This window comes from Pristiophorus japonicus, chromosome 9, assembly GCF_044704955.1.
Source record: "Pristiophorus japonicus isolate sPriJap1 chromosome 9, sPriJap1.hap1, whole genome shotgun sequence".
In the NCBI taxonomy this organism is placed as follows: Eukaryota; Metazoa; Chordata; class Chondrichthyes; family Pristiophoridae; genus Pristiophorus; species Pristiophorus japonicus.
The window spans coordinates 67,038,927-67,055,958 of NC_091985.1; the positions used below are offsets into that span (position 1 = coordinate 67,038,927).

Consider the following 17,032-nt stretch of genomic DNA (forward strand, 5'->3'; position numbering starts at 1 on the left):
GTGATAATTCAGTTAGATTTAGTGTAGTTATGGAAAAGGACAACGGTAGACCAGGAGTAAAAGTTCTTAATTGGGGAGAGGCCAATTTTACTAAGCCAAGATGTGATTTAACAAAAGTGGGACTGGAAACAGCTACTTGAAGGTGTGTCAGAGTGGTGGGAGGCATTCAAGGAGGTATTAGTGATGGTTCAGAGCAAATATGACCCTACAAAGAAAAAGGGCCCCCTGGATGTCAAGGGGCAAACAGGATAGGATAAGGCAAAAAGGGGAAGCTTATGTCAGATACCGAGAGCTAAATACTGCAGAAAGCCTGGAGAAGTATAAAAAGTGCAGGGATGAAATTAAAATGCAAATTAGGAAAGCAAAGAGAGCATGAGAGAATATTGGCAAGTAAAATCAAGGAAAACCCAAAGATGTTTTATAAATACATAAAGAGCTAAGGATAATTAAAGAAAGTATAGGGCCTATTAAGAGACCAAAAAGGTAATGTGTGTGTGGAGGTGGAAGGTGGAGGTGGAAGATGTAGGCATGGTTCTTAATGAATACTTTGGGCCCAAATTTCTCCATGAGTTGCACTGTTTTTTTTAGGTGTAATTTGATTTTTCTGGTGTATCTTTTTAGTTGCAAATATGGCCATTTCATTTGCGCCAGTGTAAATGAGTTAGTTAGGTTTTTTGTTAGGTCAGTTTTTTTTCAAAAGGGGGCGTTCCCAGCCACTTACACCATTTATGTCAATTTGACGAGAAAAAAGTTGTACTAAACTAACTTAGGGCAGCGTGTGTGTCCACTTTTGTCCGCACAGAAAGACCTTACTTAGTTAATGAATTGGTACTAGTAACTATATTTAAAGCACCAAACAAAGCACAAAAATAAGCAATTAATTAACAAATAAAATAGAAGGAACCCTGCCCCTAAAGCATCAAAATCAATCAGTAATAAGCAATCAATAAATAATAAAAAAAAATAGAAGGACCCTGCACCTAAAGCAATCAGTAAATAACAAATAAAAAATAGAAGTCCTCCCTTAGGGATCGCAGCGGGCCGCCGATGAGGGAGCCCATTCGGCCAGGGCTAGGGACAGAGTGCTTCGGCCCCTCCCACACAGCCTGCAGTGCCCGTTTGCAGAAACGGCCTGCCAAGAGCTACTGCACGTGCGCAAACTCTAGCGCTCATGTGCAGAGGTCCCGACACTGTTTTCAGCGCCAGGACCTGGCTCCGCCCCCAATCCATTGGGCCACGCTGCACCACGACGGAGGAGAGGCTGGGGAGCGGCCAAAATACGGAGGTCTTTTTTTGGTGCGCTTGGAGGCAGATAAAAGCGGCGCAGCTCGAGTGAGGGCGCCAGAAAAAGAGGTTAGGAAAATTTTGGCCCTGTGTGTCTATCTTCACAGAGGAGGGGGAGGATGCCGATATTGTAGTTAAGGAGAAGGAGTTTGAAATATTAGATGAGTGGCAAACATAGAGAGAGGAAATATTACGAGGTTTAGCATCTTTGATAGTATATAAGTCGCTACGCCTCTATGAAATGTATCCCAGGCTCTTATGAGAAGCATGTGAGGAAATAGCAGAGGCTCTAACCATTTTCCAATCTTCTCTGGCTACAGGTGTGCCGGAGGACTGCAAACATTGTACCGTTATTTAAAAAGGGAGAAAGGGATAGATCAAGTAATTACAGCCAGTCAGCCTAACCTCAGTGATAGGCAAATTATTGGAAAAATTCTGAGGGATAGTATTAATTGTAATTTAGAAAGGCACTGATTAATCAAGTCAGTGTAGATTTGTAAAGGGAAAGTCGTGTCTGACTAGATTGTTAACTCCTCAAAAAAAAATTCAATCAAAGAGGATAGTGCGCTTGATGTAGTCTACATGGATTTTAGCAGGGCTTTTGACAATGTCCCACATGGCAGACTGGTCAGAAAAGTAAAAGCCCATGGGATCCAAAGGGAAATTGGCAAATTGAATCGAAAATCGGCTCAGTGGCAGGAAGCAAAGGGTAATGGTCGATGGGTGTTTTTGTGACTGGAAGGCTATTTCACAGGGCTCAGTACGAAGTCTCTGTCTTTTTGTGGTATATATCAATGATTTAGACTTCAATGTAGGGGGCATGATTAAGAAGTTTGCAGATGATACAAAAATTGGCCATGTGACTGCAGTTAGAAATCAATGGACTGCTAAGGTGGGCAGAATAGTGGCAAATGGAATTCAATCTGGAGAAGTGTGAGGTAATTTATTTGGAGGAGGGCTAACAAGGCAAGGGAATACACAATAAATGGTAGGATACTGAAAAGTACAGGGGGATCTTGGCCAGATCCCTGAAGGTGGTGGGACAGGTAGATAAGGTGGTTACGAAGGCATCCGGAATACTTGCCTTTATTAGCTGAGGCATAGAATACAAGAGCATGGAGGTTATGCTTGAACTGTAAAACACTAGTTACGCCACAGCTGAAGTCCTGAGTACAGTTCTGGTCACCATATTACAGGAAAGATGCACTAGAGAGGGCACAGAGGAGATTTAAGAGGATGTTGCCAGGACTGGAGAATTTTAGCTATGAGGAAAGATTGGATAGGCTGGAGTTGTTTTCATTGGAGCAGAGGAGACTGAGGGGAGACTTAATTAAGGTGTATAAAATTGAGAGAGGCTTAGATGGAGTGGATAGGAAGGACCTATTTCCCCTAGCAGAGAGGCCAATAACCAGGGGATATAGATTTAAAGTAATTGGTAAAAGGATTGGAAGGGAGTGGAGATCTTTTTTCCATATAGAGGGTGGTGGGTCTAGAACTCACTGTTTGAAAGGGTGGTAGAGGCAGAAACTCTCATCGCATTTAAAAAGTACTTGGATATGCACTTGGAAGTCCTGTAACCTACAAGGCTATGGACCAAGAGCTGGAAAGTAGGATTAGGCTGGACAGCTTTTTTTTGGTCGGCACGTACATGATGGGCCAAATGGCCTCCTTCTGTGCTGTAACTTTCTATGATTCTACGTGGCAGTGCTGAGCATGTCCTGGTGCTGGGCTGCAGCCACTGGACACACTGCTCCTCAATGAGTTGGAGGTCGACATTCTGTTGCAGAAGACACATCTGATGCAAGGGCTTCTGTGCCACCCCGTCCTTCACTCTCGTGCCAGTAGTTGCAGGTCTGTTTTCCTTGCTGCTGGTCCACCTCCTACAGCCCCACAATTCAACAGGTGTAGCACGATTTAAAAATTTTATCAGACTAGCAGTTCTTCACATGGTTTTGGGTGCGGTGCAGAGTCTATATATTCTGATGAACGAGGCATCACAGTTGTGTGGGACAAGATGGATGGACAAGATGGATGGACCAAAGGGTCTTTTACCTAACATAAGAAATAGGAACAGGAGTAGACCATACACCCCTCGAGCCTGCTCCGCCATTCAATAAGATCATGGACTCAGCTCCACTTCCCTGCCCGCTCCCCATATCATTTAAGAAACTGTCTATTTCTGTCAAATTTATTCAATGTCCCAGCTTCCACAACTCTCTGAGGCAGCAAATTCCACAGATTTACAACCCTTTGAGAGAAGAAATTTCTCCTCATCTCTGTTTTAAATGGGCGGCCCCTTATTCTAAGATCATGCCCTCTCGTTCTAGTCTCCTCCATCAGTGGAAACATCTTCTCTGTATCCACCTTGTCAAACCCCCTCATAATCTTACACGTTTCAATAAGATCACCTCTCATTCTTCTGAATTCCAATGAGTAGAGGCCCAACCTACTCAACCTTTCCTCATAAGTCAACCCCCTCATCCCCAGAATCAACCTAGTGAACCTTCTCTGAACTGCTTCCAAAGCAGGTATATCCTATCCAAAGCTGCACACAGTATTCCAGGTATGGCCTCACCAATACCTTGTATAGCTGTAGCAAGACTTCCCTGCTTTTATACTCCATCCCCTTTGCAATGAAGGTCAAGATACCATTGGCCTTCCTGATCACTTGTTGTGCCTGCATACTATCCTTTTTGTGTTTCATGCACAAGTACCCCTAGGTCCCACTGTACTGCAGCACTTTGCAATCTTTCTCCATTTAAATAATAACTTGCTCTTTGATTTTTTTCTGCCAAAGTGCATGACCTCACACTTTCCAACATTATACCCCATCTGCCAAATTTTTGCCCGCTCACTTAACCTGTCTATGTCCTTTTGCAGATTTTTTGTGTCCCCCTCACACATTGCTTTTCCTCCCATCTTTATATCGTCAGCAAACTTGGCTACATTACACTCAGTCTCTTCGTCCAAGTCATTTATATAGATTGTAAATAACTGGGGTCCCAGCACTGATCCCTGCGTCACCCCACTAGTTACTGGTTGCCAATCAGAGAATGAACCATTTATCCCGACTCTCTGTTTTCTGTTAGTTAGCCAATCCTCTATCCATATATTACACCCAACCCCGTGAACTTTTATCTTGTGCAGTAACCTTTTATGTGGCACCTTGTCAAATGCCTTCTGGGAGTCCAAATACATCACATCCACTGGTTCCCCTTTATCTACCCTGTTCGTTACATCCTCAAAGAACTTCAGCAAATCTGTCAAACATGACTTCCCCTTCATAAATCCATGCTGACTCTGCCTGACCGAACTTTGCTTTTCCAAATGTCCTGCTACTGCTTCGTTAATAATGGACTCCAACATTTTCCCAACCACAGATATTAGGCTAACTGGTCTACAGTTTCCTGCTTTTTGTCTGCCTCATTTTTAAAATATGGGTGTTACATTTGCAGCTTTTCAATCTGTTGGGATCTCCCCAGAATCCAGGGAATTTTGGTAAATTACAACCAATGCATCCACAATCCCTGCCGCTACTGCTCTTAAGATCCTAGGATACAAGCCATCAAGTCTAGGGGATTGTCAGTCACTGTACACGTATTCGTACATGCGTCTGCCGAGGTGAACTAAAAGTCACCCAAACCGCAATTTCACTGGAAATTGTGCGTCGAAGACCCCAATCGGAGATTTGCCTCGGTAATGCTCATTTCTCATCTAAAAAACGGATACAACAATGTCCAATTTCTCGTAATAATAAAACAGTTGAGAAAACTACATTTATATAAGTGATCAAGATTGGGGCCCCAAGTTTCCACATGATTTGCTCCTGATTTTTAGGAGCAACTGGTGTAGAACGGAGTATCTTAGAAATCGGAATTCTCATCATTTAGTTTGCTCCAGTTCTAGTCAGTTAGAACAGTTTCACTTTGGAACAGAATTTTTTTTCAAAAGGGGGCGTGTCCGGCCACTTACGTCTGATTTCAAAGTTTCGTGAGTGAAAACTTACTCCAAACTAACTTAGAATGGAGTAAGTGAAGATTTTTGTACGCTTGAAAAAACCTTGTCTACACATTAAAAATTCAGGCGCAGGTTACAAATTAGGCAACGGGAACGAGGGGGGGAAGGGAAGTCATTAAATTCTACAATAAATCCTTAGTTATACTTATACAAATAAATCCAACCTGAATAAAAATTTATAAGCAAAGAAAAGATTAAATAAACCATGTTCCTACCTGTGTGAAAGTTCTTCAGGCAGGCCTTTCAGGAAGCGGTTTGCCGTCGGGACCGAAGGCTGAACGGGCCGGCCCCGAGATTTCGGGCAGGGCCCGTCCCCAGCACCAGATTTACAGGTAGGTGGCGTTGGGTCGGGTCGGGAGGTTCGGTTCGGGTCGGCGGGGCGGGGGGAAGAGGGGGGGGGGGGGGGAAGAGGGGGGGGGGGGGAAGAGGGAGGGGGGAAGAAGGAGGTCGGGGAGGGGAGGGGGAGGTCAGGTCGGATCCAGTCCGGGGGCGGGAGTAGAGTCGGGTCGAGTCGGGGGGGGAGCGGGAGCGACAGTCGGGTCGAGTCGGGTCCGGTCCAGTGGGGGTGGGGGGGGTGGGGGGAGCAGGAGCGGCAGCGGCGCTCGGGTCCGGGGGGGGAGGGGGAGCAGGAGCGGGAGTCGGGAGGAAGCAGGAGCTGGGCGTGGGAGGAGCCTTATTCACGCAGCCCCAGTGAGGCCATTCGGCCAGGGCTAGGGGCTGCGTGCTTCGGGCCCCTCCCACACAGTTTTGGGCGCCTGGAGCTACTGCACTTGCGTGCCCACTGTAGCGCGCATGTGCAGAGGTCCCGGCACTGTTTTCAGCGCAGGGACCTGGCTCCGCCCCCCTACAGCTCCTGCTGCGCTGCGCCGAGGGCCAGAGGACCTGCAGGGAGGTGGAGAATACGGAGGGGTTTTTGTAGGCGCACTTTGTGGCGCGAAAAACGGGGCGTCCAGGTCGGGACTGCGCCGTTCTAGGCGCGGCTCGAAACTTGGGCCCTGGAATTACCTCCATCAGCTCAAACAGCAGACTAGGCTCGATGATAATGGTTACATCATACTCAGTTGTGTTTTTGCCAGGGACAGAGCTCAAGAAACTATCTCTCAACGCACAAGCACCCTCAATAGCCTCCGCTACACCAGGCTTCTTCCAAACAGAACTGGTCTTTATCCAGCCCGTGCGAAACACACTCTGAGGCTCTGAAAAATAAACAAGAAACAACAGAGGTTTGTTGTCTCCGTATTCTTGATTTAGATAAGCATTCAATGTATTTTGAATCACAAAAACAATCATTTTATATTACTAAATGCAATTAACAGCATTAAAGAAATTCTACCTTTTTTGTTTGATAGGTGCTGGAATACCTCCTCTGCAAGATGAGGGAGAATTGGGGCTACAGACCGTGTGATTACATCTAATGCTTGATCTAAAACTGTCTGACATGATAGACGCTTGGGGTGCTTCTCATCTTCACAGTATAATCTGCAATTTTAATAAAACATTGTTTAGAAATATACGCTCTGGTATCTCCAGCAGGACTATAAAAATAAAAATCAGCTCCAGTCACAACTCCTCTGTTAATGAAGCAGCAGAACCTACAGCAGGACCTTGTTACCATCCAGGCTTGGGCTGAAGACTGACAGATAACTATCACGCCATGTAAACACCAGGTACTGAACAAGAGAAAGCCCAGCCACCTCCTCTGACTTTCAACCGGATCACTATCGCGGAGCTGCCCCACTATCAACATCTTGGAGATCACCAGTGACCACAGAAAAAAAAACTTGCATTTATATAGTGCCTTTCACATCCACCGGATGTCTCAAAGCGCTTTACAGCCAATGAAGTATTTTTGGAGTGTCGTCACTGTTGTAATGGGACACGTGGCAGCCAACTTGCACACAGCAAACTCCCACGACCAGATAATATGTTTGTTATGTTGATTGAGACTAAACTAGACCAGCCATATCAACACCGTGGCAACAAGAGCAGGACAGTGGCTGGGTACTCTGCAATGAGTGGCTCACCTTCTTTCCCCTTAAAGCCTCAAGTCAGGAGTGTGATGCAATACTCAGCATCAAGCAACTCATCATCATCCAGGACAGAGCGCTTTTCTTGATTGGTGCCCCTGACATTGGACTGAATATCCACCACCGTTGTAGTATGACTGCAGCACGTATGATCGATAGGATGTACGGCAGCAATTTGACAGCACCTCCCTCATCTGCAATCTCTACCAGCAAGGAGGACTCAAGAAAATATTGTGGGAATACCATCACCTCCAAGTCTAACACCACCCTGACATGGACATACATCACCTTTCACTCATCATCATTGCGTTAATATCCTGGAATTCCCTACTTAATATCATTGTGGGACTGTAGCAGTTCAAGGAGAAGACCACCAATGCCTTCTCAGGGCAACTGGAGATAGGCAGTAAACACAGATTTTGTTGCGGGGCCCACACCCAAAAACAATTTTTTTTAAATGCAAACTGTACAATTTTGTTAGGATATTGTTACTACCAAGTGTTTTGTTTTAAGTGTTTGGCCTGATTTGGAAGACATTTAAAATACGTAATAAACAATGGCTTTTTGTTTGGGTTTGTAAATCAACTGCCTGTATTGCAATTATGAATATTATACTAACCGATCTTTGATGATGCTGAAGTAGAAGTTAGAGAGTTCTCTGTTAATAAAGGCCAACATAAGGCGAATAACTTTTCCAAAATCATACTGTGTATAAGCCACTGTAACCTGAAAGATGTAAAAAAAAAACAGGCTATTGCAAAATGTACACATTTCAGCGACCTAAAAACATAATAGAAACAGAAAGCTGAAATAATAACCTCAATTCAAATCTGCCACTGATGAACGTGACATTTCTGGCCTGTTTAAGTTGTTCCTTTCTGCTCAGGTAGTTTTGATAATCTACTTTTTTAGACCAGAGTCACAAACCCTTGTACTCACAAAAAGCTCTAAAACTTTGAACTATGTTAATCATTCAAAATCTGACCCAATGACTTTCTCCCTCTGGTACATGCCAGCAATATTCATTGATAAAAAAAAATGAATTGAGAAAGAAGAGTTGGATGGCACAGTGAGTTAGCACACTGCCCTTCTACTGCTCGAATACAGATTCAAATCTTTTAGCTCCCACATGTGATTTGAAATATTTGTATGTCAAAATCGCAGCTAGGTAAGTTTGCTGCCATGATTGCCCGATCTCCACTGGGCTGTCCTTAAGATGAGAGACAAGATACAATCAAATCAATGATTCCCATACAATCAGTAAACCTGGCACCAACACCATTAACCTGTTCACACACACATATGATGTTCCACAAAACTGGGTTCATTCTAGTTTCAGTACCATGAAACTACAATTAAGTGCAATAATTTTGTTTATTTAAAAAAAGATTAATATATTCATTATGTTCAATTGTTCATTGCATTTTTTCTGACATCAATGGGGGAATTATTTAAAACATTCCACAATCGGTACAGTTGTGCTTTTTTTGAAAAATGTTATTTAGTGCCTTAAGAACAACAAATATTTCTGGGTCTGTTACCTTGCTACTATAATCTTGAAGAAGATGAAGCATATACTGATCCACTATTAGCATTTGTTCACTTGGAACTGCCTCGGTTTCAGGATCAAAATTACAAAGGTTCCCCAACATAAACCGTAATGTATTCCGTAACTGAGAAAACAGAAGCGATAAAGTAATTGCATAAATTAGCAGCTTCCTAAGTTTCTCTTCACCAGGTAGGATGGTCTTTGCCATAAACTTTAATATGGAATTAGCCACGTGTGAAGCATTCCATATTTTAATAATCCTGTTTTTTTGTTTTACATTCTTGTTGATGTTCTCGTTCTAATCCTGTGTTTATACTCTCTCGTTACTAATTCATTAACCAGTGGAAATGAAGATTTGCTTCCCAAATCCTCATCACCTGCTTGTTTTTGCATGTCTTTTCAAAATGTAACAAATGCCATTTTCATGTTAATTTAACAAAGCAGCTTTCTTCTTCGTCTACACAGACCTGCTTTCACAAACTGTTTTGATTTTTATTCTGAGAGTATTTACCCGCCAATGAAAGGTATAAAACCTCAATATTAGAACACAAGAATTAGGAGCAAAAGTAGGCCATTTGGCCCCTCGAGCCTGCTCCACCATTCAAAAGATCATGGCTGATCTGATCTTGGCCTCAACACTTCCCTGCCCTCTTCCCATAACCCTAGACGCCCTTATCTTTCAAAGTATATTCAACCTTAAATATATTCAATGACCCAGCCTCCACAGCTCTCTGGGGTAGAGAATTCCAAAGATTCACGACCCTCAGATGAAATTCCTCCTCATTTCCGTTTTAAACGGACAATCCCTTATTCTGAGACTATGCCCCCTAGTTCTAGATTCCCCCACGAGGAGAAATCATCATCTCTGCATCTATCCTGTCAAGTCCCCCTCAGAATCTTACATGTTTCAATAAGATCACCTCTCATTCTTCTAAACTCCAATGAGTATAGGTCCAACTTGCTCAACCTTTCTTCATATGACAATCCCTTCATATTCTCCCCAGTGTTTTCAGGTCCCTCTGCTGCCAATAAAATAAATGGCAGCCAGCTTTCAGATCTCTCTTTAACTGGCTGCCAGGAGATGCACAATAGCAACCATCAATCCAATTTTACTTCCACCTGCAGGATGTGGATGGCTTCCTGCACATCACCTACCCACATAATGCAGACCAGATTGAAAACCTTGCATAGTGAAGATTGACCCTGCATCTTAATACCCCATGGCACAGCCAATAGTGCTCCAATGTGCAGTACCACTCTGCAAAACTATCAGATTTCCAGTGCAACACTTTATTCAACTGTCACTCAGCCAGAATTGAAGCTGCCGCATGGTGCTTCAATTGAAGAAACAAGCAATAACATCGTTATGAATTCAACAGATCTGTGGTTGACAATGGGAGTTATGCACATCCAAGAGTCAATAGGAAAAAATAAATTCCGAGATCATTTTTCTCAGTTCACACCTTAAAGACGTCATCTCTTGCTGCCTGCAGTATATTTTGTCCAATTAACACCTCTGTGAAAACATTGGACTCTGCTACCCACCAGCGAAGAACATCTGCTCCATAGGGTGGGTCTTGGTTTGGATCCTATATAAAATAGACAATTTCAGAACATATGCAATTAATAAATTATTTGATTATCTCTGTAAATACCCAATAAACAATTTGTTGTACGAAAAGAAACTTTTTGGCCAATGTAATGCACCACACTTAGTAAACAACATAACTTCCTTGAGGGCAAACAAATGCACATCAATTAATTCATACTTTGCATTCACTGTTATCAAGAGGTCGAACGATTAAGAACCTTCTTTAATTGAGGTTACAACTCAAAATACTGTGAGGAAAATAATTTTCAGCTTTAGAGTTAGCACTTGTTAACATTATCCAAAGTGAGAGAGGGCTATGTAATGCACATTCCTTTTGAATATACAAGGAATCTTCCATATTAAAATAATATGTATAAAGTATGCAGAATACATTTGGAAAATACAATTTTCTCGCTTAGTTGCTCAATGCCAAGAGGTAACATTGCGATTAATTTCTGTGTATGTAACAGTCATGCATTCAACAAATCTATCCAACAGAAGTTTACCATATCTAAGAAGCTATTGCTCTTCCTCACTTTGTAATAAATCCCAATATTTGTCTGATCACTTAGCAAGGCATCACTTCCAGCCTATTTGTGTCATACGTAAGCAGGAGCCTGCCACCTGATTGCAACTTTAACACAGGCATACTTTTTTAAAAATCCTAATACACCAGCACATTAACACCCTGAAAAAGGTAAGAACCAGTGTGTGCCCAAGGTAGTAAAACATAATTGAGATGATGCTAATAAAAGTCATCTTAAGGCATTCGATAAGGTGCCACACAAAAGGTTACTGCAGAAGATAAAGGTACGCGCAGAGGAAATGTATTAGCATGGATAGAGAATTGGCTGGCTAACAGAAAGCAGAGAGTTGGGATAAATGGGTCCTTTTCGGGTTGGAAATCGGTGGTTAGTGGTGTGCCACAGGGATTGGTGCTGGGACCACAACTGTTTACAATATATATAGATGACCTGGAAGAGGGGACAAAGTGTAGTGTAACAAAAGCAGGGAGGTCCTTCTGCAACTGTATAGGGTATTGGTGAGGACGCACCTAAAGTACTGCGTGCAGTTTTGGTCACCTTACTTAAGGAAGGATATAGTAGCTTTGGAGGGGGTACAGAGACGATTCACTAGGATGATTCCGGAGATGAGGGGGTTACCTTATGATGATAGATTGAGTAGACTGGGTCTTTACTCGTTGGAGTTCAGAAGGATGAGGGGTGATCTGAAAGAAACATTTAAAATCATGAAAGGGATAGACAAGATAGAGGCAGAGAAGTTGTTTCCACTGGTCGGGGAGACTAGAATTAGGGGGCACAGCCTCAAAATACAGGGGAGCCAATTTAAAACTGAGTTGAGAAGGAATTTCTTCTCCCAGAGGGTTGTGAATCTGTGGAATTCTCTGCCCAAGGAAGCAGTTGAGGCTAGCTCATTGAATATATTCAAATCACAGATTGACAGATTTTTAACCAATAAGGGAATTAAGGGTTATGGGGAGCGGGCGGGTAAGTGGAGCTGAGTCCACGGCCAGATCAGCCATGATCTTGTTGAATGGCGGAGCAGGCTCGAGGGGCTAGATGGCCTACTCCTGTTCCTAATTCTTATGTTCTTATATTCTTATGTATTATCTTACATTTGCAATTATCTTTTTAGAACATTGAGTTAAGGTTTGCTGTAGAACGTTTAACTTTTGAAATCCTAATCAAATTTCCCATCAATGGATTTTGCATATACAGAAACATTGATTTTTATTTATTTTTTCCTCAGTGTGGAAAATGCTGGCAAAGGTACATTTATTGCCTATTTTAAGTTTCCCTAAGATGGTGGATGTCCTTCTCCTTGAACCTCTGCAGTCCTATACTAATGGATTTCCCACAATAGTACTAGGTAGGGAATTTCAGAATATTGAGTTAGGGACGATGAAGGAATGGCAACAAATGTTTCGTCAGGATTGTGTGTGACTTTGAGAGCGGAGATGATGGTGTTTCTGTAACATTGCTGCTCTTGTTCTTCTCAGTGGTAGAGAAGGCATTTGATAAAGTGCCACCTAATAGGGTTGCCAGCAAAGTTGAAGCCCATGGAATAAAAGGGACAGTGGCAACATGGATACGAAATTGGCTAAGTGACAGGAAAGAGAGTAGTGGTGAACGGTTCTTTTTTGGACTGGAGGAAGGTAGACAGTGGTGTTTCCTCAGGGGTCAGTGCTAGGACCCCTGCTTTTTTTGATATATATTAATGATTTGGACTTGGATGTACAGGACACAATTTCAAAATTTGCAGATGACACAAAACTTGGAAGTATAGTGAACAGTGAGGAGGATAGTGATAGACTTCAAGATGACATCGACAGGCTGGTGGAATGGGCGGACACGTGGCAGATGAAATTTAACACAGCAAAGTGATACATTTTGGTAGGAAGAACGAGGAGAGGCAATATAAATTAAACAGTACAATTCTAAAGGGGGTGCATGAACAGAGAGACCTGGGGGTCTTTGTGCACAAATCATTGAAGGTGGCAGGGCTGGTTGAGAAAGCGGTTTAAAAAAGCATACGGGATCCTGGGCTTTATAAATAGAGGCATAGAATACAAAAGCAAGGAAATTATGATGAACCTTTCTAAAACACTGGTTCGGCCACAACTGGAATATTGTGTCCAATTCTGGGCACCGCACTTTAGGAAGGATGTGAAGGCCTTAGAGCGGGTGTAGAAAGGATTTACAAGAATGGTTCCAGGGATGGGGGACTTCAGTTACGTGGATAGACTGGAGAAGCTGGGGTTTGTTCTACTTAGAGCAGAGAAGGTTGAGAAGAGATTTGATCGAGATATTCAAAATCATGAGGGGTCCAGACAGAGTAGATAGAGAGCAACTGTTCCCATTGGCAGAAGCCTTTAGAACCAGAGGACACAGATTTAAGGTGATTGGCAGAAGAACCAAAGGCGACACGAGGAAAAACTTTTTTATGCAGCGAGCGGTTATGATTTTTGGATAAGTACCTGAAGGAAAAAAGTGAATTGGATAAGTACCCGAAGGAAAAATGTTTGCAGGGCTACAAGGCAAGGGCAGCAGAGTGGGACTAGCTGAAGTGCCCTTGCAGAGAGCCGGCATGGACTCGACAGGCCGGATGGTCTCTTTCTGTTGTAACCATTCGAATGATACTAGAGGTTGCAAGAGAAGGAGGTGCTGACGAGACAACCGTTGCGAGTTACTGCAGTGCATCTTATAGATCGTACATGCTGCAGCCTCAGCGCACTGCGATGAAGAGAGTGGATATTGAGTCTGGTAGCATGGGGACAAATCCTTCAAACTGTTCTGTCTGTGGTTGTGTTGAGCTTCGAGTTTAGTTGCATCTAGGCGAATGGCGAGTATTCCATCACATTCTTAATTGAAGCCTCGTATGCTGGGGCTGAGGCGGCTGGAGATGGGTCATTTATCACAAGTATCTAGCCTCTACCCTGCAATTGTAGCCAGTGCTGATATGGCTGATTTAGCTAACTTTCTGGTTAATGGTGTCTCCAAAAATGTTAATGGTGCTGTTGAAGGTTAGGGGGAAGATGGCTGGATTTTCTCTTGTTCAATACCCAGCATTTACGTGGCATGAATGCTGCCTGCCTCTTGTCAGCTCAAGCCTGGATGTTATCCTGGCCCTGTTGTAAGCTGACATGGACTGCTATGTTACTGGAGGAGTTGTGAATGGAACAGAACATTATGGCAATGTCAGCAAAGAGCCCCACTCTTTAACTTAATAATGGAGGTATGGTTTTCTGAGGTACTCCTTCAGCAATGCCCTGGGGGCTGTTAGAACTGAACTTGGACAAACTACCATATTCCTTTATATCATTCCAGCCACTGGAGGGTTTATTCAATGGCTTTCACCGACCTCCATTTCACTGGAATCCTTTGGTGCCAAACTCAGTTGCTGCCTTAATGTCGAAGAAAGATACTTTCAACCTCTCCTCTGGCGTTCAGCTCTTGCGTCCAAGGAAGTGCTGAAGCCTGGAACTGAGTGGTCTGGCAGAATATGAACTAAGCACCAGTGAGCAGGTTATGTGAAGCAATGCAAAGCCCAAAAATAAAATGGCATACACAGAATATGAAAGCAGCCTTAAAAGAGTACTTTTTTTTGGAGTGGGAGGTGAAACAAATAATGACTTACTTGTCCGCCATTAATAACAATATCTGGATCCACCACATTTCCCAAGGATTTGGACATTTTCTCACCAGTTTCGTTGAGAGTAAAACCATGGATTACCAGATTTCTGGCAATAAAATAGTTAAAGTTTACTAAACAAAAATCTGTCTATCACCAGTATAAGTTTTTTTAGTACTGTATAATCTTAAGTGTATCGGCAGTATTTACTATGTAAATGTTCCAAATTAGATACTTATTTTAAGTTGTTTTGAAGATAACAATATTTTATAAACATAGGGATTTAAACTCTCAAAAATACCAAACAAATCATTTACAAATTTTTGTTTAAATCACAAAATAACTTCCGTTCCACTTCTTGAAGACTGCATAATCTATTCCTTTATATATTTCCTGTACTATTTGAAACCAAGGATTAAAAAGAAACATTACAATGCACTTAATGGCTTGTAATTTGCGTTCAGCGGCGAAGCAAAGGCACTTGCCGCTGACCTGGAAGAAAGCTGCCTGCAGATATCTTGTGATCTCTGTGGCGAAAATTTGAGGTTTCTTAACATGTAATTGATTGCAGCGCTGTGAATAGGGGGTTCCTAGAGCGATGCAGCAGTTATGTCATCAAGTTATCTAAGCAGCCAATCACATTGAAGAATTCTCAGACAGAAAATCAAGAAATAGAAAACAATTTTTATCCTCACTTTTAAAAAATGTTAGAGGGCACAAAATAAAAATTGGGATAAGGTAGAAGCTGAAATATCATGAACAAACTTAAAAAAAATAATTCATTTCCTCAACCAGAATGCTTGTTTAGCAGTCTGGCTGTAAAACCCCAGTTACACCTATTCCAACAAGGTTTAACATTTAATGGGGTATTTAACAGCGATATTAGAACGGAAAAGCTCAAGTTTGTTAGTTCCGGCTGTTTTGCGGGGGGGAGGGGGTCCACAGCACAGCCTGCGTTGGAGCAGCAAATGACTGACTGCACTTCAGGATTTACGCATTTAGATGCGCAGGCACTAAATCTTGAAGTTGGGGTTAGTTTCAGAGGGGTAATGACTGCGAATGCTGATAGTTCGTCGCCATTACCCACTGCAAGATCCGGATCAATATATACAAAATTGAGTGATATTTAATCAAGTTGTGGACAACGAAGGGCACTATGTTCTACAGTGAATCTACAGCTCATTTCATCGCCTTTTGAACTTAGATTTGAACCCAGCCAAGCTGTAAATGTCCCATGTGTAATAAAACTGGAGGGTCTCAATTTAGTTCCTAGTGGATGCATGTTCTTGTGTAAAAATACCTACAGTTTAGCCAAACTTCAAACAATCTTACTCAGGTAGGCCATAAAGTTGACCGCGAAAGACCAAAAAAAAATGGACTGACAGGTGGGCAGCCTCCACTAAGCCTGGTAGCCAGCTCGAGTAATAATGAGTGGCCAGGAGTAGAATGGCCATCTTGCTTTTGCAGATGCAGGAGATACATAGTCCTGGAAGGAGAGGGGACAACTGGCAAGGTGAATAAAAAAAAAACTGTAGTGTGCGTGAAAGTTATGTCAAGAAAAACTGGAAGGATTGCAATTTGGTAGCTCTAGTAATAATGCTAGTGACCCCAGTTTGAATTCCAGCCTCAACTTATTAAACTTAACAATCCACTTTGGGACAATTCATTCTGCATGGAAAGTAGGAGAGAGATCAAGCATTAAGTAGTGGGAAGCATCACCACAGTTGGGTTAAGGAAGAGGTGAAAATTATTTTCAAAACAAACGCACATATCTAATCTATTAGAACATCTCCAGGAGACCAATTGGCAGCAGCTTGGACAGCAATTATTAGAAATCCAAATCACCCATCTTGGGGTATATAGACAAGTACAAAGGGAAACAGATGGTCTTATTTCTATAACTCAATGTGAGCATTTACTTCGGTTTGGCATGGCAGATAGAAATTTAACAAAATGATTTGAAAAATTCAATGTGCCCTGTGCCAAGCCTGCAGTGTTCAGAGAAGGAAAGGAAATTATTTTTAAAATTCCACTTATACAAAGGATTAAATGAATTGGTTATTATTGCCTAATGAACTATTAAACACTAACCTATACGGAACCTGTTTCTCAACTGCAATGCTGGTGAGCAAAGAGGATTGAAACCAACCACCCAGCTGATCCTTCCCCTCTAGGTACACATCTGCAATGTTACCTACATCTAGAAAGGAGAGAGAATAAATTAAGCAGACCTGTATTTACATTTTTTTAAATGCGCTAATTTAGAAGTCTATGGTGCGATTAAATAAAATTCAAAATGGCTCGTTTTTTTTCTCCTCAAATTTCATCACATCACTACTATTTCAGGTTTTATTTCTCAGCTTTTTTGCCCTCATCTCCCAAACAAGAACTTGCACTTATATAGCGTAGAGA

General features: G+C 42.4%; 1 protein-coding gene across 3 annotated transcripts in view; it reads right to left on the reverse strand.

Moving 5' to 3' along the window:
• Window positions 1-17,032, reverse strand: part of iars2 (isoleucyl-tRNA synthetase 2, mitochondrial) — a 109,242-nt gene that overhangs the window by 7,812 nt on the left and 84,398 nt on the right. For all 3 annotated transcript variants that reach the window (XM_070889432.1, XM_070889433.1, XM_070889434.1), the window contains exons 15-21: window positions 16,712-16,820; window positions 14,627-14,729; window positions 10,341-10,466; window positions 8,870-9,001; window positions 7,948-8,054; window positions 6,635-6,780; window positions 6,307-6,497 (exon numbers count right to left, since the gene is read on the reverse strand). In XM_070889432.1, the coding sequence (XP_070745533.1) occupies window positions 6,307-6,497; window positions 6,635-6,780; window positions 7,948-8,054; window positions 8,870-9,001; window positions 10,341-10,466; window positions 14,627-14,729; window positions 16,712-16,820 (914 nt within the window). The remainder of the gene's footprint in view (window positions 1-6,306; window positions 6,498-6,634; window positions 6,781-7,947; window positions 8,055-8,869; window positions 9,002-10,340; window positions 10,467-14,626; window positions 14,730-16,711; window positions 16,821-17,032) is intronic.